The 20,685-nt window shown below is 38.1% G+C and overlaps 1 protein-coding gene across 2 annotated transcripts in view; it reads right to left on the bottom strand.

Annotated features, from left to right (window-relative positions):
- The window catches only part of OCA2 (OCA2 melanosomal transmembrane protein), a 209,917-nt gene that overhangs the window by 111,988 nt on the left and 77,244 nt on the right, over positions 1-20,685 (bottom strand). For both annotated transcript variants that reach the window (XM_049834044.1, XM_049834045.1), the window contains 5 exons: positions 15,699-15,770; positions 14,749-14,814; positions 13,620-13,676; positions 12,472-12,596; positions 8,728-8,866 (listed from right to left, as the gene is read on the bottom strand). In XM_049834044.1, coding sequence (XP_049690001.1) covers positions 8,728-8,866; positions 12,472-12,596; positions 13,620-13,676; positions 14,749-14,814; positions 15,699-15,770 — 459 coding nt within the window. The remainder of the gene's footprint in view (positions 1-8,727; positions 8,867-12,471; positions 12,597-13,619; positions 13,677-14,748; positions 14,815-15,698; positions 15,771-20,685) is intronic.

Consider the following 20,685-nt stretch of genomic DNA (forward strand, 5'->3'; position numbering starts at 1 on the left):
TAGTTCTATCTGAACTAGTCCAAATTCACCAATATTATTCTACAATAAAAATATTATATGTCAATATTCTGTTTATTTTTCTTCCTGGTTAATAAATGGACATATTTATTTACATTTTGCTTAACAAAACTCTTTAATGAAGGGGTTGTCAGAAAGATTAGGCAGAATTAATATTAAAAAGCTACTGGTTTAAGCAATAAGAATGAATAGTGACAAGCCACCCTAAAACTTTGAAGTTAGCCATGCTTTGATGAGGACATTGGACTAGATGACCTCCAGGGCCCCTTTCAACTGAATTCTTCCATATTACACATGCTGTAGCGCATCAGGGTTAGTGTTTGGGCTGGGATTTTCTGAAGTAGTCATGACTAGCCTGTCCAAAAGAAGTTGTCTGTGAAGCTCAAAGGGGGATCATATCCAAGTACTCTGGCAGCAAGGAACTGTCTTATATTCACAGAGCGGAGGTTGTCTGAACTGGTGATCCCAGCAGATCAGCTCTGTGACACTTGGAAGAAAGCATGATCCGAGCCCCGGATAGCCCAGGTTGTCCAAGCTGAATTTCCAGAGCATCCACTGATTTCCCAGAGACTCTAGAAAGTCATGGGATCTCCCTGTGCCACACGTCTATGTCTCTAGTGACTTGCCTTTTACCAAATACCTGTGTGCTACCTATAGACCCTTCTGAAATGCCAATACATATTAAAAACAGCTTCCCATGCAGCATCAGCTGATATTACCTCCTGTGTGTTAAGATTAATGGGGACTTACTACCTTAAATGTTCTTCTATATTGTCTCCTACTAAAAGAATTTATGTGGAAATGTCCCAGCTGAAATGTCCCTAGTTCAAAAAGGGAAAAAAATGTTTCGCTATTGCACCACAGGGCGTAATAAAAAGACACACGACACAAGAAACTGCTTAAAGTCATAAAGAACTTTTGTAGCCAGATAAAGATTAGTGCTCTTTTGCAAAAAATCCATAGTTTGCAGACAGTCAAACAAATCTCAAAACATAAATAAGTAGACCTAGGATTAGAATTTGATCCTATTAAAAATACAGGTTTCAGCTTCATAAGCTAAAGAAAATCACCCTTAGTTGTTATTTAATACTAGATTCCTTGTTGCTTCTACTCTCCAGCCACTAAAAGGTGAAACCATATATCTATTCATTCACTGGCCTTTCATTGTAACTCAGTTACTGCTATTTCTTTTATGAAAGTAGAAGGAAGACTCTTCAGGAATTGGAATAAGATTAGTTTAAGAATCAGACAGAAAAACATGATACCACAAACGAAAATAATACACCTTCATTCAGTTTGCCTACATAATAGGTCAGCTAGACAAATGTCTGACATCTCTGCAAGACAGACTTTACAAGTCAATTTTTATAAATGCTCAGAAAGACTGGCCTCTGGGCATCAAATCAAGATTCAGAGCTACAGGAGACATTTCTATGAAGAATGAAATCAACATTCATAGCTAGGAAATTTACAAATAACCATGGGGAAAAAAAAAAAAAATTCTACAAAGGCCCAATGTTTGTAAGACCTGCCCCCAAAGTATATGAAGTCCATATCCACCATGTGTATTTCCTTAATAACAGCCATTTAAAACTGACAAGAAATCTAATTTATATATGGGTTGCCTCTAAGATTATGGCCATAAGGAAAGATCAGAATCCTTAAAAACAAGGTGAACTGGCCTTGGTTTGGAAATTTCTCAAGTATTGGCAATGTGCCATTAAACAGTTCAGGAAGTATGCAAAATAAGTATTCAGTTTTGTATGGTCTTTAAAATGGCCTAAGGAGAGGTAGGAAGCTGAAAGGAATTAAGCTGTAAAAACACTGAAGCTAACCCAGCCAAAATAGCAATGCCTAAACCAACTGGAAAAAAATTTATCCTCTGAAAAACAAAATGACTGGGAATCAGCTGGTTGAGGAGCAATGAAGTTAATCAGAGGTGGTCAGAATATGCTCAAACCAGAATTACCAGAACTAGTAAAATTACTTTCGCACTCAACCTAATCTTACAAAGAGCCATGGAGATGAAGCTTTTCTTAGGCTGGCAGCAATGTGCCCATGTCACGAAGAAGGATGCCAGCTACCAGGCAGAGTATGTCGGCAGAAATTCTCTGCAGAGATACTCAGGCATAAAGATAACTGTTAATGTAGGAAACAAAAAAGAAAAATAGGAACCTGAAGAATCCTTGGAAACTCTCAAGTTTAAATATGTGATGTCTCCATCACACGTTAATGGAACTTAAATTTAAAGAAATGGCTCGTTGCAAACAAATGCAAAGATTTACAAAGTCACTTGCCTCTACATTTTTAATATTACACTAATTTCAGAGCAAAACAATTGTACTTTGTTATTGAAATGCCACAATGCAGAAGCTTCTCAAACAAAAAATACAGCACAAGAAATGTGTCACTCGAAACTCACAAAACTAATTTCCCTGTGAAAAGGAAAATCACATCAACCTAGAAGGCAAACTGAAATGCTGAGGTTAAGAAGGAGGTCTCAGGCCTGACTGATAGTTGAAAGGAATTGAAATGACATGGAGATCACGATACTCTCAAAAAAAATGTCAGGTTTAACACAGCTTTGTGACATAAGAGCTGCATACAAGAGCCTTAAAAAGTGATTTGCAGACACCATCACATAAGAAAAAAAAAAGTCTACTAGGTTTTTTGGCATCCTATCCAGGAGCTTACCCAAAAGTTTCAGAGAGTACCTGGGCTGAGATTCAGGATTTTGTTAAACTTCATAGTATCACCCAATTGATCCTTCTTCTCTCTGAGATCCTTGGGGTAAAAGAAAACACACTGCTCTGCTGCAACTGTGGAACAGCTTTCCAATTCACTTGAAAAAAATCATTTTCTAACATGGACCATGCTTATTGCAGGAAAGAGCTTGCATGACAGTATTGTCTGTCGTAGCACAAGGCTGGATCCAATTCTCTTCCCATCCCTTGCTCCCAGCTTTCCTCCCTATTACCTCCTTGCCTTGCTCCTCAAGAGCCAGTGAGTGAAAAGGAATCCTGATGATGGCTAGCCTTGGACAACTGGTACCCTGTAGCCACGAGGAGGCTGAGGACTACCGAGTGCATGCTTTTTTATGGCTGATAGCAGAAGGGCTCACGGTGAAAACAGACCACTGCCTGCCCTGATGCTTTGGGCTGGGTGCTTAGCACCAGCCTCTCTGCAGCACACAGAGAGGAGAAGGAGAAGGAGAAGGAGAAGGAGAAGGAGGATTTCATCAGGCAAGGAGAAAGCAGATTTCATCCCAGGCATTCTTAGGTAGCTAGTAGTCAGCTGGCAGCCTCTGGAGAACTTTAAGACCCTAAAGGATTTACATTGTACCACAGATACAAATGATGCAGCAGAGAATACCAAGATAGTGACACAACATCGGTTGCTCCTGCTCCCTTTCCTACACCCCAGAAAGGGCACACAACATCTCCACAGAGCCTACATTCATACCCTTTGTGGCTGTGGATAACACATTTTATACCTCCTGAGTCCCCTGTACTGCTGGGGCCAGGATTCAGCACTGTAAAAACACATTAAAGTACTCCACATGTCTGCTGCATACAACAAAATGTCATTTTCATAAAGATTTTCTTTCTCCTGTACAATAGACTGAAATAGAATTGACATGCACAATAGACAAGAAATACTTTTCTTGCAGGAGATTTCAATCCATCAGATAAATACAATACATGCTTCAAATGTCCCTTACTTGAGGCTATGCTGATTGTGTTAAATTTCTGCTGTTTCCCAGTTGACAGAAAATCTAAAGATTTTGTTTTAGTAAGACAACAGCCTAAAGGTTCCACTGCCTACAGATTCAGAGCTGAAACAGAGTGGGCATCTTTCCTTGGTTTATAGTTTTAAATGCAAAGTCAAATATATCAATTTCATATTAAGAGGAATTATCATACTGTTTTTTCCTAAAAACCTAGCTTTCTACCTGATTATTTTCTGATTTTTTTTTTTATTATTATTGCTTTTGGAGGTGTGAAATTAACTTCTAGTAATTCAGACCTTTCCAGAAGAAATCTGCCATTTTAGAGCAAGGAGAATACAAAAATTATAGCTAGGTGCAGCAATTCAGGGAGCAGCAAATACTGTACGTCTAGCCAGAATGCCCTTCACATAATATTTTAAGACTAATAAAATTAGGAAGAGTAATTTATTATTTCTACACTGGTTTAAACATCCCTTCTAGCTGAGTGACTGAGATCTATGTTGTCTCAGGGGGAACTGTTCATGACTTTGCTGAGCCAGAAATCACTGATGGTCTAACACAGTTACATGAAGATAATGCTTATCTGAGACACTGATGAACCTCCTTTTTTTCTTGCACTATACTCTTTAATGATTACTACATGCAGAGATGGAAAAATTCTGAAATCAGCTATAAACACATAAATTTTATTTCATATACCTTACCTAGGTTTTCATTTTTTTCTTGAGAAAAGGAATCAATGAAACATTGGCAGAAAGGGTAGGAGTTCTACAAATTGATTAAAAGTTTTAACAAGCTTGCATCAAGCAAACTCAACAAAAATAGCCCAGTGAACTACAGGAATCCATTTCACAATCTGCCAGTGCTTGAAATACCTTTATAGATTCGTATATAGGATTTTCTCTCTTCCATTCTTCAAAATTATCTACTTTTATTCATAAATTTTTGGTACCACAATTTTTCATGCAATCTAATTATCTAATGTCACATCATGCTAAATTTCAGCATGAAGATTGAAAGTCTCTGAAAGGCAGAACAGGAGAACCTCATGGCTGTCCATTTTCTAGGGAATTCCTGTCAAATGACAGCAATAACTCTGAGTGGAATGCCAAAACTCCCAAATCCTCTGCAAACATCAGATTAACAGAACAGGCTTTATCACATGCTAACAAAGACAGTAAATAAGAGGATATAATCCAGTGGCTAGCACATGCTAAAACTGCCTTTGCTCTTATCATTTCCTCTTTTAGGCAGAATAAAGCCAGATGCACTAATGCACACTGTGTTCACACCACCATTTTGTTCTGGAGACTTATTCACCATCAGTTCTCCAAATAACTTGTAATCACAGCCTAAGCTTTGAACACAAGCAACTTCTGGTTTCAAAGGTGTGACTGTAGATACTTGTGAAGTTCCCAAATATAGAGGACTTAATGTTCAACCTTTCTGAAAGCAATGACCATTTTGAACCGCTTCATGCCCTATTGTGCATATAAAAATGGAGTTCCCAAAGTCTGAAGCACATATCTCCTCAGGATAAAAATATAATTTTGCTAACAATGGCCAGTCAGCAGCAGTACTCTGGAGGTATTAAAAAAGGCTTTTTATTCACTGAATGAGTTTTCTGTTTGCTCTTAATGAAAGCTCATATTTTCCTTCCCTAAAATCACAACATAAATGTTATTTTGTGAAACTTCTTCTAACTCCAACTAAGAAAAAGCAAGAATGCAACAAATCTTCCTCTCCATTTGTGCAAATGTTCCACTGATTCCAGGCATGATGTTAGGGAAAATGCCAGTATTATATATTAACCACTGCTACAAAGAAAAAATCCTTTTGGCATCTATTTGCACCTCAAGACAAATTAACAGACTTTTAATGAGTAAACTGTAACAAAAAGCTTATTTACTCAAACATATTTTAAATAAAATATTCTTAATATGTCGTGAGTTTTCCCCAGAACCTAGGGAGAAAAATCTCGCCAGCACTACAGTAAACAAAGAGCAAAGCATTTCTCACTCTGTAACCCAATAACAGCACCCAAATTAACAAAGCTGCACTTCATTTTGTATTGATTTAAAAACCAAGTTTTCCTAAGAAAGTGTAAACTTGCATAATATCTCATTAGGCTGCTTTTAGAGGTTGATGTACAGCAGTAAAAGTTCAGGAAGAGTGGTAAAATTCTCCTCTTGATCGCAGCTAATAAAATAGAAAAAACAATCATCTACATAGTGCAATACACTATTCAGCCTCCTACAGGGGCAGTTGTCCAAGTACTCCTGTACTTACTATGAAAAAATAATGCTGAAGAGGAAGTGCAAACGGATGAAAAAGAGAATTTCAATGACACTTTCAAGGAGAAAAACTTCCTAGAATGGCAAAAACATGACCATAATGCTAAAAAGAGGTTTAAAAAAAAGGTATTTTCTGTAGAAGTCATAATAGATACTATAAAAAGTATTGCATGAAGCGCTGTTTCCAAAATGCTATTATTGCATTCGAGAACTTTTACCTCTGAAACACTTATAAAAAAAAAAAAAACAAAACCAAAGAATAAATTTTATTTGGTACAAATATAGCAGACACCCCATGCATTTTAGAGGCAGATTTGTGGTTGATCATATAACCCTTCCTCACAGCAGCATTTGCTAGAAGTGGTTTCAGAAACAAGACTATGCCTATGTTTCTTTCTCTGAACAAAAGAGAGCATGCTGGAGCAGGTGGACTGAATTAGGAATTGAGCTATTAGTTCAACAGCACAGACTGTAAGAGACCAGATGGTCCCACTCCCTCCCTGCCCTCACTCCCAGCTTTATCCAGTTACCCCTGCCAGCGCTCTCCCAGGCAAATCTCCTTTAGAGGGGGTGAGCCCTAAGCAGTGAGGACATAAACCAGTCCATGCCACTCAGCCTCAGAGCCAAGGAGGCTCTTTTATTCATATACATAGATAAAACTGTTGAGAATATAGGAAAGAAGCAGTACAAGTCCCATGGTCCTGTGTTGAATCTGATCTATTTCATTACATCCTGATTTCTGTGATGCAACAAGAGATCTGAAAACAATCCAGAGTGAAAACATTTGGAAAGTTTTTGTACCTGTTTCAAACACAGAATTTGCTATGTCACATTTGCTAGGGTATTTATTTATACATCTGAGTCCTCCTAAAATTGTCAATATCTCATTCAAGAGAAATGTAAAATTGTTTCTTTTCAGTGTGATTGTTTAATTGCTTCCCATGTTTACATCCATTTCTAAAGGTTCTACAGAGACTATGAGTTTCTGAGTATTTAGGAAAATGACCTCTATGACGGGTGCTAATTATTCTCTTTTAGAAAAGAATGTTTAAATAGTTGCACAGATTTCATATTTAAAAATGTAAAATTTAGCTATGAAATCCTCAGCCAGGAATATTACAGAGTCTCCAAAGTCATCATCCAAACAAACTAATTGCAGCACATTTCAAATATTTTGAAGGTAAACATTCAGTTTATTAAATACTATAAACTTTCAAAGACATTTTCCAACCTGGGCAGTACTTAATTAATTAGAGTGTATTCAGTTAATTAGGAGACATCCTTTTTTGGTACAGCAATAGAAACATAATTGACTCCAAATAAAAAACAAAACAAAACAAATCAGAAAACCCTAGAATTTCATACTACAATTCCCTCATCCCGCTTGCACAGGTATTTTCACACTAGCCCATACACTACATCGAATTCCTTTAAATTTATTTATTTGGGGGGTTTATGATGCCTGGCCAATACAAAAAAACACGTGCCTGGTGTCCCTACAGGCGTGCCCATTATATTACTGCCCCTGCCATCGTGCTGCTTGGTGGTGGTGGTGGTGCAGAGGCAGAAGGAGAGCAGAGCTGCCCCATCCCAGGAGGGGCTGCCCCTTGCATCCTGCGCAGACCGTCTCCCTGCTGCCCCCAGCGCGCCAGAGATGGGTGACGCACCAAGGGATATTGGGAGCGCAGTGTCAGAGGCAGAAGTGGGACTTGATGCCCCCCTGTTCAGGGGTGGCAGGGATAGCTGAAAGCGTGGAAAACTCGCGCAAACGCCAGCTCCCTGAAGAAGCTGAAGGTGAACACCTGCCAGCAGTGGCTCTGCCTGTCCGCGGGGCAGAGAGGGCCACGTGGGTGGGAGGAGGTGGTGGGACCGGGACAGTCCTGCTGGCAGGTGTCTGGAGACCTGCAGTCCCACCCGGCACCAGCCACCGTAGCCTTCCCTTTGGGACCAGTCACCCAGCAAAATGAAACGTTAGAAGAGCCAAGTGTTGGAAGTTAAAATCCGTCATTGCACCCTGGGGAGACCACGCTGTTGGCAGGAGGTGGGAGCCAGCTGTGGGCTGTGCTGCATGGGGGGAGCCCCCCTCTCACCCCCCACGTCCCCTTGGGCTGCGGGTGAAGGACAAAGTCTCTGCCTGCAGCGGAGTCGTGTATGACGTGGGTCTACAGGGGCAACGCAGCCTCTCACGTTGTGGGGTTTTGCATATGGACAAGTATTTCTGATTTGAAATTTCTGAAAAGGAATCGAATTGTCTCAATATATTTAACTTTTGAAAGAAAGCCTATTCTGAAAAAAAAGTTTGGATTTTCATCTTCATTTTCACATTTTTCTTTTTTTTTTCCAACTTGCTGCTGTCTCTTTACAGTCCTCCATTGTTTTGCTTCCTTCTTCACTTTGCCATTGACAAGGAAATCCTCCTCACCACCACAAAAAAAGAAAAAAAAAGGAAAAAAAAAGGAAACCAGTATTCTCAGTCTCTATCAAAAAGTCTATTCTTCATCTCAATTTTGTCCTCAAAAGATCACTCTATTCTATCTGATCATCCTACTAAGAGACAAACAAGGTAGTGGAAAAAGTGGATTATGTTCTGTTTATATATGACTGTCTGGGGGAAGAGAAAATTCAACACTGCATAAGTCAACATCAGTACTTAATTTTAGTAGCCAAACAGCTTGCAGTACATACCTTATTTCTCAGCTCCTGCTTTGAAACAATAATCACATTTGGAGGATCCCCAACAGCTGTGGCAGCCCCCCCAATATTTGTGAAGATTACTTCTGCAATCAGGACATGCCTAGGATCAAGATTAAGTACTTCACAGAGCCTGCAGTATAAAGAAAATGAAATTAACCTCTTACCCTATGACTAAATTACCTTAAATCTTAAAATTTATTGAATTTACAAAATACAGCCATTTCACTGAAAAATTGCAAGACTTTAAACATAATATTTTTTTGTGCGTATATTGTTAAAGTTTTAATTATGCTACATTATATGTGCCACAGTAATTATAGCAATATAAATGCAAAAATGATAGATGTTTTTACATTTATAATGCAATAATTAATGGTTACTAAATTGATGCATTTTAAAAACCTTTTCATTAAAAGTAATGAACTATTACAAGAATTGGACTGCACAGAAAATAGATTTGAAATTTTCAGCATCATTCAACTTTTTAAACCACAGTCCCCAGGTTACACTGACCTCTGGAAAACTATTCTGGGCAACCACAGGCTCTGCACTCAACATCAGTTATTAACCTTCTTGTGGGGAGCAGTGGTAGAGGATTGTGCAGACAACCTACTAGCCATGAATCATCTATTAGAGACCTCAGCTTTCAGCCTAGGTTTATCCAGTTTATTCTTTCCTATTTTTCCCCTTCTCTAAAGTTTGATCATGAGTATTTCTATTTGTATTGCAATAAGAGTAGAAAATACACATTCCTCATTATTAAAAAAGTCTCAAAATGTTTTTAGCAGTTCAAAAATATTTAATGCTTCTTTAGTAAGTTGCTTCTTTAATAAGAAAAAGTAAAATGCTTCTTTAATAAGAAGCATCTTAAAGCTCTCTGGCAAATACCAGGATTGACTCAGTAACCTCATGATCCATTTCAACTCAGAGCCCATTTACACACAGTAATCTTCACACAGATTACTTCAACTCTCACAAATTACCTTTACACACAGATCCACACAATCCGCTCATTTCTGAAGTACACGTTTGACTTTAAACTTGGGCTGTGGTATTACAGGCTGAAAGTTAAGGTCACACCTAAGCGCTTTGGAATAAGGAACGACAGCTTTCCTGCTCATGGCTTATCAAAATGTTGCTCTAGTGTGTAAAGATGGAGGCCATACTTAAATTATCATCCCCTCTACCTAATATGGGATGGGGGGAAGAGTGGGCAGCAGGAATGCTTCCTCAGGATTGCTTTTGCTGTAGTGCTGTCACGCGTTTCCCTGAAGGAAGAGTTGAGCTTTACTGTTCATTCTCAGTCTGTATTATTAAAACCTGTATTTCAAGGAGAAGAGAGTGTATTGCACAAAAGCTTAACTTGATACATTCATGCTGTCACCAAGAGTGTCAATTTAAAACTCAGTAAAAACACAGTCACCTGACATGTGTCAGCACACAAAAATTGCAGAACAAAATAACTGTGCAAAAATACACTATTTCCCCAACAGCATAAAATTATGCAGTTAAAGGATACTGTGTAGTACAACTGGCCCAATTGTATCAATTGTGGTACAAGACCACAGTTGTAGTTTTAACTTCATAGCTCCTTGATTTCCAAATGTTTCAAAATAACACCTTAATTTTTCTTTAGTGATTCTTTCTTTTTGAGGGGCCTAGTGTTAGCATGAAGACAGAACCTCTGAGATATGCCAAGAAAGGCCAAGCCCAAAATATAAAACCATCAGAATGTGTTAGCTATACGGTAGGATCAAACTTCTTCAGTTTACTTAACCCTGGTTATATAATTCTCCACGTGAACAACCATTAGCCTTTTCCAGTTCCCAATAGCAACCTATCTTGAAAATAAGTTATAGCTAAAAAGGGGTAGTTATTAATTTTTTTATCAGCTTGCTACAAAATTCAGAGTGAAACAAGTATCATGTTTTATGCCTTATTAATGGAAATATAAATCCCTATATTCATAGATTCAGTAGGATTTTCTGCAAGCTTTATCTCCATGGCAATGGCAGCGCAATGCAACATAGTGAAGCTGTAGACAAGGGCTGAAGACAATGGCAGTAAGATTTTAAAAAAAAATGACCCCCAGCATGAAGCTTTTAGAAATAGCCAATTATTTAGTTTTACTAGGCAAGATAAAATTTTATTTTAGCTTTGATAGTGATTCAAATACAAATGTTTCCCACATACTGAGTTCCCCCTTCTTCAGCATTATAAACTCATTTAGTATAAAACTAAAGTACTCAGTATACATTTAGTATAAAACTTGGGTACTTAAAGGGCGGCTACAAAGGCAGAGGCTCTCTCTTCACAAGGAGCCACCTAGAGAAGACAAGGGGCAACAAGTACAAGTTGCACTGGGGCAGATTTCATCTCAACATAAGAAAAAAAATTTTTATGGTGAGAGCAATTAGCCACTGGAACAACCTCCCCAGGGACATGGTAGAGTCCCCATGGCTGGAGGTTTTCAAGACATGAATGAACAGGGTGCTAGATCATCTCATCTAGGCTCCCTTTCCTGTGAAAGTTGGACTAGACGGTCTTTCGAGGTCTGTTCCAACCTGGGCTACTCTGTGATTCTTTGAAAATCGAATAAATGCTACAGTACCTCTGCCTCTCAACAGTAGTTCATGATGCATTGATGGCTGGATTTCCATCCATTCCCAATTATAGTTAATTCAAAACATTTTGCAACACAGCTAAAGAAAACTTGATGTTTAGTAGTTCCAGTGTTGCTTACTGCTAGAGGTGAAATTATTGATTGGAGTAAGGCAAAGTGATCTCCTTAAAATACAATCGGACAGAAGACAAACGGAGCTTTAATTCACCAGCTGTTTCCCAATCTAGTATAAATTCCACCTGCAAAATTGCTTTTTACTGCGTTACACTACATTTTAAAGTGGGAGCATATCTTAATAGAATTTTGTTTACTTTAAAGTGATAATGACTGCAAGCATTACATCACTCAGGATCATTTTAAAAACACAATAGTTCTTTCCAAAACTGAACTGGATTAACCAGATTTGCCTGGCCAGACACAGGTTAAATTCAAGTTAAACACTAATTTATAATCACACATTGATTAAATGCAGTTGCAAATGACATGTTATTAATTTACAGAAATCTGAAGTAATTAAATTCACTGTTCTCTATTAAATATTCCAAATATCTAATCTCAAATTGTGGAATTAACCACTGGCTGTACAAATGTCATGATCACCAGAAGGAAGAAAATTCAGTCTCATATTCTAAACCAAAGATTTTAGTTGAAATCTGGAGATTTTTTAAATTTTTTTGTCACTAGTATTAGAAGGGAAAACAACTTCACTAAAACATAAATTACTATCTAAAATTGTATATGGATATTAGCCAGTAAAGGACAAGGCAGCTTTAATTAAAAAATTCTCCCTGCTTACAGGAAAAAAAATTTCATCTACTAGGGAGCATTTGGTGCAATATGCTATTGCAGTTCAGATATGGAGACAAACCAGAAGAGTTAGCTGCCAAGGCAGTGTAACAGGCTTCAGATATGTGCTCACTATTAACACAAAGCGAAAAGGCAACTGATCCCTTTGAAAACATTAGCTCTTTACCCTACTACAATAGGAGTATTTGAAGTTTTTATTTCCACTTTGATGATTAAAAAGAAGCCCAAACAAGCATTTTGCACACATGTCTACTACTGATTGCTGGCTATAAAAGACCAGGTCCAAAACCATAACAATAAAGTACCTTATGGTTACTGGAGTAAAGAGCAGTATAGTGGTAACATTGTCCAAAAATGCAGAAAGAATTGCAGCAATGAGGCACAGCAGCGTAATCATGGCCCACACCTTGCCTCTAGAGAGTTGATAAGCCTAAAAACCCCAAACAAATAGAAACAAAATTAAGGGACTAGATCACTCCAGCTTAGTTTTCAAAAATGTTAGATTAAACAACTTCACCAAAGATGAGGCAACAGTGAGCTCAGAGCATTTACTACTCCATGACCTCCAATAGCACCTTCTCCAATATCAATTAACTCAGCAAGAAAACGTTTCCTGCAAGTGGGCAAACATTTCTATCATGCAGAGGAAGAAAGAGGTCTGAAGAGACACAATGTTCCGCTGCCGGGCATGAAAGGGGTCTGTGCCAGGAGCAGGGCTGAGCCCCCGTCTTCTGGCTGCATGTCTGGGTGGACTAATGCGGTTCAGAGCTCCCACCCTCTCCACACGCTGGGACACCTTCCCCATCGTCAGAGCAGCACTGCCGGCACTACGTAGTCTGGGCAGCTATGTAAGCAGGGGTTGTCTCCACCCATGTTTTCTTTAGGGGTTCTGTGCTCAGAGCAGTTCTTGTCACTTTTGTTTTCTTTCTTTCCACCCTTCTCAGGAAAATTAAGCTTTGCAGAATGTGAAGGAGTCCCTCACCACAGGCAATACTTGCTTTACAACCAATCCATCAGAATTGCCCTTTCCGTGTAATCTTTGGTTCTGCTACTGTGCAAAGGTCTGTGGCCATTTTTCATGTGCGATTGTAAAGCTAATGATGGTTCCCATATTTCCTCTCTCCCCCTGCCAGGCATAAATACAGATTTCTGTTACAGCAGAATGGCAGTCTTGGGGAAGTCAGGGGAATAACTCAGCTTTATATTGTCCATATGCTTGTGTACCCTACTGGGGACCTTTGCCTTTCTCCTGTAGAAACAGCACTGCCTTAAGGGCTTCCTTTCATCCCTAAGAGATTTTTCAAAATTACAAGTTGACCATTGTCATTTCTAACATGGTAAATATACACTGCCCTAGGAAAGGTCCTTCAAAGACAGTGCTTGGTGCAAGAGATCTGATAAAATACTAACTTGATTAATCCGGTAATAATTAAGAGTGCCAAAACAAGCCTACCTTTACTGCACAGTAGTCAAAGAATCCAGTCTCTGAAAATATGGCCACCAAAATCATCTAACAAAAATGAATAAAAAGAGAATAGCTTGCAACTGAATTATTTACACAAAACCAAAATAATGTAGTTTGTGATTCTGACAAAAGTCCTTCTTATCTGGCACAGCTCTGACAATCTGGTCACCTACATACCAGGATGTCCACTACAGCTGCCAGATATCTCCTGTTAATGCATCATATGGTGAAATTTAGTTCTCAGTATTAACAGTCTGCAAATGTCATACTAGTCTGGTTGAATTTAGTTTGTAGTGACAGAGTGGACATCATACATTAAGTACTTAATGTATCTCCTTTATGTCATTAATCAAGAAAAGCCAATAAGTGTGTTTGCTTTCTGCTCTACAGAGTGCAGAAGATAGCGTCTCCAAGAATTTCTTGCATTTTTCCACATTTCTGGGAGGTTTCCTGTCCTTCCATCTTTGCTCCCAACAGATTTTTTGTTGTTGTTTTCTTTTTCTGTGGGGAAGGCAGGGAGCAGGGAGCAGTGTCAAGAAATAAAAGCTCAGAATGGCAGCAGATAATTGTAATTTTGTCTCTGTGTATTATATATATTGTGTTAGAGTTTAATAGCACTTGGACAACTCTCTTTACCATAAAAAGCTCTGTGCAAAGTGGTTAAAATAATATATGATTATGATCTAATCAGATATTTCTTCTCCATTTCTAGTTTGCTTTTCTTTTGCTCCAAACAGCACTAAGGCAAAGAAAACCACTTTTCCAGCAGAGTGTGTTTGAGGAAGGTTTTGAGTAAACAAAATTAACAAGATAAATGAGAATGATAATACTTGGCACTTAAACAGGTCTTTCTATTTACAGACCTCAAGGATGTTTTTAGTATGTTATCAACACAATTTTACAGATTAAAAAAAATAAATAGAAAAGGTTCAACATTTTCAAAAGGCTTCTTCAGGGGTGTGATCACCCTCCTTTTCGATAAATCCTTTAAGACCCAAATTTTCATCACAACATGTCTCAGTAAAGTACAATTTTAAAAAAATCTTTAAAAGGGAAACATCTCTATATTGAATGTGATTATTTTAGCACATTTAGAGCAAAAGATACATTTAGTTACCATTCCAAAGAGCAGCGCCAGTGTCTCATAATCAATCCACTCCACCACTTTGACCATACTTGGCCTCTGCAATCAGAAAATACAATTACCAGTGAATACCATGAAACACCTAACTTGTGATTAGCTATGAAATATAAACTCAACTCAATTGATGAACCATTTAAATAAGCTATGATGGAAATTACTAAGTGTTCCTACAAGGTACACAAAAAGGTCTCTCTATTATTACCATTATTGCTATTATTATTACTACTATTATTGTTATTACTAATTCAAAGTACTGCTGCCATCCTATGTGGGTCACTATCAAAAGCCTTCATTAGACTATTGGTTTATCTAGTTGTTCCTTATGTAGCATTATAGAAATAAAAGATAACCAAATTATATGGTACACCCCAGTTTCCTTTTTGGTAAGAGAACAAAAGCAGACTGCTTCACCTGTGAACAAACTGGAGGGAATTTAAGGGAACATGGCAATGATGTGGTGACCAGTTATGAGAAAAAAACAGAGAAAAATCAATCAGAGGTTTCACTAAATGTCAGCTAAGAGTAAGCAGGGGGGAAATAAAAGGGTTGGAAGACGTAAGTATGAGATGTAATTATTTAGGGTAGTATAAAGCAATGTATTTCCATTTAGGTTTGCTTAGTAACCTAACATTACTGAAAATAACAGTGTTAAAGTAACTCGGAATTAAGCTAAAAATGGTTGTACTCAGCTTCCTGCAAATCAGAACAAAATAGCAACAGCTGACTTTTTTTCTACTCTTCTTGCCTATACCTTAGGCTGACTTGTTTTCCCCAAGATGCTTCCCCACCCTGCTGTCTGCCCTACCATCTCTCTCTCCTAAAAAACACTGCTCTGTTATGTGCCCAGTCATAACAGGGCAAACAAGGAAATTTATGATATCATACCCAGAAACAAAGTGAGCACTTACAGTTTGATAACTTACCTCCCCAACAGTAGCTAAGGCGGCTAAAGCTGCCAGAGAGCCCAGCATCGCTGCGAGGGTCCTGTGAACAATCTGCAACAAAGGGTAAGAACTGACCAGAGACTCCTCTAAACATCTCTTTATTATTAAAAAGGAGTGGGGGAAAGGATAAAAATTCCTGTAGCTTATTCTTTTCTTGGTTTGTTTGGGGGTTTTGTTCCTTATTCCACCTACCCCCCTTCAAAAAGACCTGACCAGAGAATGGCTGATTACTTTGCCTCACTATAGGATGTAATTTAAAAAAAAAAAACAAAAAACAACAAAACACCACACCTGTGCAAAAACACTGCTAGGAAGTCTCAGCTCTGATCTCAAGGCAGAGAAGGGACTTCAGTACCAGTTTCTTGTATTTGCCAACAGGTGACCCAAGATGGAAAGTAATTCATCTTCTTTCACTTAAGGATCAAAAAGCCTAGTCCTGTTGGCTTCCCTTCACAGCCCATGGGAAGAAGACACGTTCCCAGGAGGTGATCCGCCTCGCTCTTTATAAGTGCTTGTTCATCTCCAATGTCTACAAAGCAATTCCCAAGCAAATAGCTCAGACCTAGGGCAGGTGCATCTTACTCATACACAGATACACTAGACTTTGAGTTTCCACATCCAGTTTGTAGTCTGGGGCACAGACTGGTCTGTCAAGCCTGTACACACGTTTTCTGTCTCACACACACAGTTTTCTTCCTTCATAAAGTGTGGGGTTTTTTACATCAGCATTTTCTCTACAAAGTGTTGTGGCTTCAAGAAAGCAATATACTTCAGCTAAAATCTGCTTGCCACCTTTGCCGCAGTCTCCTCCATTCCTCAAAAGCTGCTTTCACCAGTGCACAGACTGACCCAGCCTTGAACAGTGCTTCTCCTCCATCTCTAATGTTTCTCTAGCATACAAGAAATGCATCTGAAAATAGCATCCAAACCCCTGACCACAACACATTCATTTAATACTGCAGCAATTACTACAGTATAGGGACATTTGTCCACATCTATGTATCTAATGAATAAATTGCATTTTAAATTCTCAAGGAGAAGGTATAAAAGCAAGCATGCCCTGAAAATGTGCTTTTTTCTCCAAGTGCTCATTTGCGGTTATTTAATCCACAACTGGAAGATCACAGATTGTGTAAAATAACTCAGTTAAAGTGAGAATGTAATTAATAAAAATCACACTACAAAAGATGAAATTTAACAGCATTTATTATTAATGTGTTTAAATATTATTCAGACACAAATCAGAGATATTCCTGAGAAAAAAATAAGGCGGTCTAGAAATATTTCATTTGCTGCTAATTTCATAAGAAATATTTTGCTGATAAGAAACAATAGGATGTGGATATCTCGAGGCCCTCCTGCATAAATTACAGCAATGGTAAATAACTAAGCAATTTAGCAAATTACTAGAAAAATAAATATATAAATGACCAATTTAGGCATCAGAAGAAAAAATTGTCTCATTCTCCCGTGTTTTTCTTCAAAATGCACTGGAGAATAACCTATCATAGTGATAAAGCAGATCAGACCAAGGTTTCATGTCCTAATAACCTAAAAGTACATAACACAGATTAATGCTCCCACCACCTCCCACAGAAATGTGTGTGATAAGTCAGTGTTTCATCTTTGATTTCCAGTTTCAGAGCATTTATATGAATGCACATGTATGGCCCTTCCAATTCTGCAAAGGTGGGAAGCATTCATTCAACAATGTTCAATAGTTCTTGTGGCTGACAACGGGGTGCAGCAATTAGACCTTACAGTTCTCTCCAAGAGAAGACACGAAGCAGACATGTCTGTCAGGGAAGGAGATCAGCTTCTTACCGGGGCAAAGTAAATTCAAGGGTAAGCTACTGGAGAATCCTCAGCTGTCCTCAGACTGGAGGCTTTCTCCTCATCTAAGCACCACCCACGTTAGATAGCTCTTTTGCATCTCAGAAAGATATCATGGGGTTTTTGAGATTCAACTGGCTTTAGATTTTTCAAAATATTTCCACATAAGCATTTTTTGCTGTCACCATTGTATACTTAATTGCATACATTGGGTTGACTGCATTTTCAGTTTCCAAGAGTTTGCTGTCACCTATGGGTGAAATTTGCTTTAGTTTCTGCAGAAAGATGGAGAAAAATGCTGCACAAATGGAGTCAGCTGTCAGTTCCCTCCTCCTGGTGATTTTTCAAGAAGGATATACAAAAGTATATCCTGAAAAATAAAAAAAATGACTATTCAGGTGCAAAGCTCTATTACAAAAAACTTGTCAAATGTACGATTCTTCATCCCAGGAGACTATCAAGTGGAAGTTATACAGTAACATAAAGCCTAGAAAGCACACTATGTAAACTCTGAGACATGTAAATATTCAAAAGTTGAGATCTGGGGAGGGTTAGGAAAGAATGGATTTTGCATTAATTTTCTTTTCACCCAAAGCAAACCCCAAACTAATAATACATTTGTATAGGCATTTTCAAAAGCTTACAAATGGAGAAATTAAGAGATGCAGGTTATAAACCGTGACACTCTTTGAACCACAGTTCCACCTAATACATATTTGGAGGGCACTATATTAGGTAAAATTCCACTATTATTCTTTTGGAAAATAGTATGGATCTGATCCAAACCCTTTTGAAGCCTGGCAGGATGATGAGTACCATTTCAGGATGAATCTCAGAGTGTATCCATAAACAAAAGCTCAAGTACAGAATTAAAAGAGCTCAGAAATAAATTAACACAGAGATTTACCCCTAGGAAAGCTGAGAGATTTGGTGGACTGCTGAATCTAAAGACACTTCAGAAGATTAAGTGAGAAATCATCTGTAATCATCTGATCCTTCTCATGCTTGAGAAAGTACATATCTTTGTGCATTCTCTAGTAAGCAAAGACAGTTATATTGAAAGAACCCTGATTCATTACGAGTTTCTCTTTCAAACAGGAATTGCCTATAAGATCACAAAAGGGTTGGCTGCATCAGCCTGACTAGGTAGAGTTTTAGTTTTACAAGCAAGGAACAGAAGCAGAAGGAAACGGTGAGCCAAAAGTTACTTCAGTAGCAAGGGCGACTGAATTCATGTACAAGATTCAGCATAATGTTGTTGTTGTCCTCATCAAAGATGCTGAAGTAGTCAATACCTCTTGTGGATCTTATTATGGTACCTACATTTACCTCTCTACTTCATCTCTCTTTTTCAAAATCCATCTCCCAGCACTGATAAACTCTTGCCTGGACCACTGTTCAGCTGCACAGTACTCATTCCTTTGACAAAAACCATCACTAAAATTCTTTCCATCCTGCACATCTCGTAACGATTCTTCTTCTGTCTCATCTTTCATTCTCTCTCCAACTTGCCTCTTATTTGCATTTCTCTTCCCACTCTCTTGCACATAAATACCTCTTCACATGCTCCCATCCTCTCTGGCCCTTCTCATTCTGCCAAAGCCACATGTCAAAGTGACCTCTTATTTTCTTCTCACTCTTATTTTCTTTCATCCCACAACTGGATCCCCACATTTTAATGATTCAGACAGTTTTAGCACACTGTAAAATGCACTTATTATAAAAGTTTCTTGCCTTATTTCCTGGAAAGGTTTCTTTAAAAAAACAAGCAACAGCTATTAAGACAAAAAAGGATGAAGAGGCGAGGAAGATACAAAGATTTTAGTCCATCAGTTTGCATGCTAGAGCTTCCCACCTCCCAACTAAAAACCTTACAATCTCTTTGTAGAAGCGGCATCTTCACCATCAACATCATCTTCATTTTTGTCTGAAGAATGCCCAGCAGTCCTGACTTAATGAAACAGCAAAAAATGGTGCTTGCCTTTTACAAAGGGACAGTTATCTCAAGACAAACTGCTACTGAAAACAATGCAGCCCCAATTTCACTCTTTACAATGCAAGACTCAGTATAAGAGCTCAATGATACAGGATATCAGTAGGCTGAGAGCTGAAGAGATTTCAAAAAAGGGATTGGTTATTTACAGAATTTTATATAAGTAATGAAAACACCCCAAACTGCAACAAGGGAGGCTCTTAAAAATAACATCAACATTGTAGGTGTGCTGATAGCAACATCATAGGGTCATGCTATAGGGTCAGTTCAGAATGGGCAAAGATTAGGAAAAACTTCTATAGTGATTTCATTTCATAATTATCTGTAGAAAATTTGTGGTCTTATTGCCTGCTGTGTGGTAAACACAATGTGCTGAATGCTGGTTCTGTATGATAGTTTCCATACTCTTAATTCAGGAGTTAATTTTAAGGTAAGAAATGCAAGCAACCCAAATAATTTATGCCACAAGTCTTTGTGCTTGATATTAATTAAAAATATACATTTCCAGAGCTATAATGCAAACTGGATTTAGACAGCCTAGACCTTCTCCAGATTTAAATTTCTTTATCTCAAAGTACTTTGGAATGTTTGCACAGAGTTCATCAAATCTTTTGGTAGACTGCAACAGCATCTTTATAAAAACGATTCCAACCACTTTATCTTGTACAGTGCTCCAGGAGGTAAAAGGAAATTATTTAGAAGCCAATTGAATGGTGACCTGTGTGCTATTTAAGAGCATACATTTCCCAGCTGAAATCCAGGGCATGCATATTTCCAAAATGTGCTTCTGAAGATACTTGATAAATGATACATCATACCAAGCGTTTTATTTCCACAAGTCCTTCTTTATAAGTGATAAATGGCAGTTGAAAGATGACTGTCAGTGACTTTAATGTAAAGCTGCAAATGCAGCCTCAATTCATTTGTTATCCATTTTTTCCCCAGTGAAGCCTGTTGCATTAAACTACTTATTTAACTGAGAAATTAATTTTCATTTGATAGAGTGGCAGCATTGCTGCATTTCAACAGGAGGAGGTTATTTCCAAGCATATACCCATGGGGTTTATGCATTTTCCACCTACCTCCAGAGTAGCTGAGTCCTTCCCTTATAAAATCAACAACCAAATCCCTCTTAGACTT

The sequence above is a fragment of the Accipiter gentilis genome, chromosome 31, assembly GCF_929443795.1.
Source record: "Accipiter gentilis chromosome 31, bAccGen1.1, whole genome shotgun sequence".
NCBI classification, from domain to species: Eukaryota; Metazoa; Chordata; class Aves; order Accipitriformes; family Accipitridae; genus Astur; species Astur gentilis.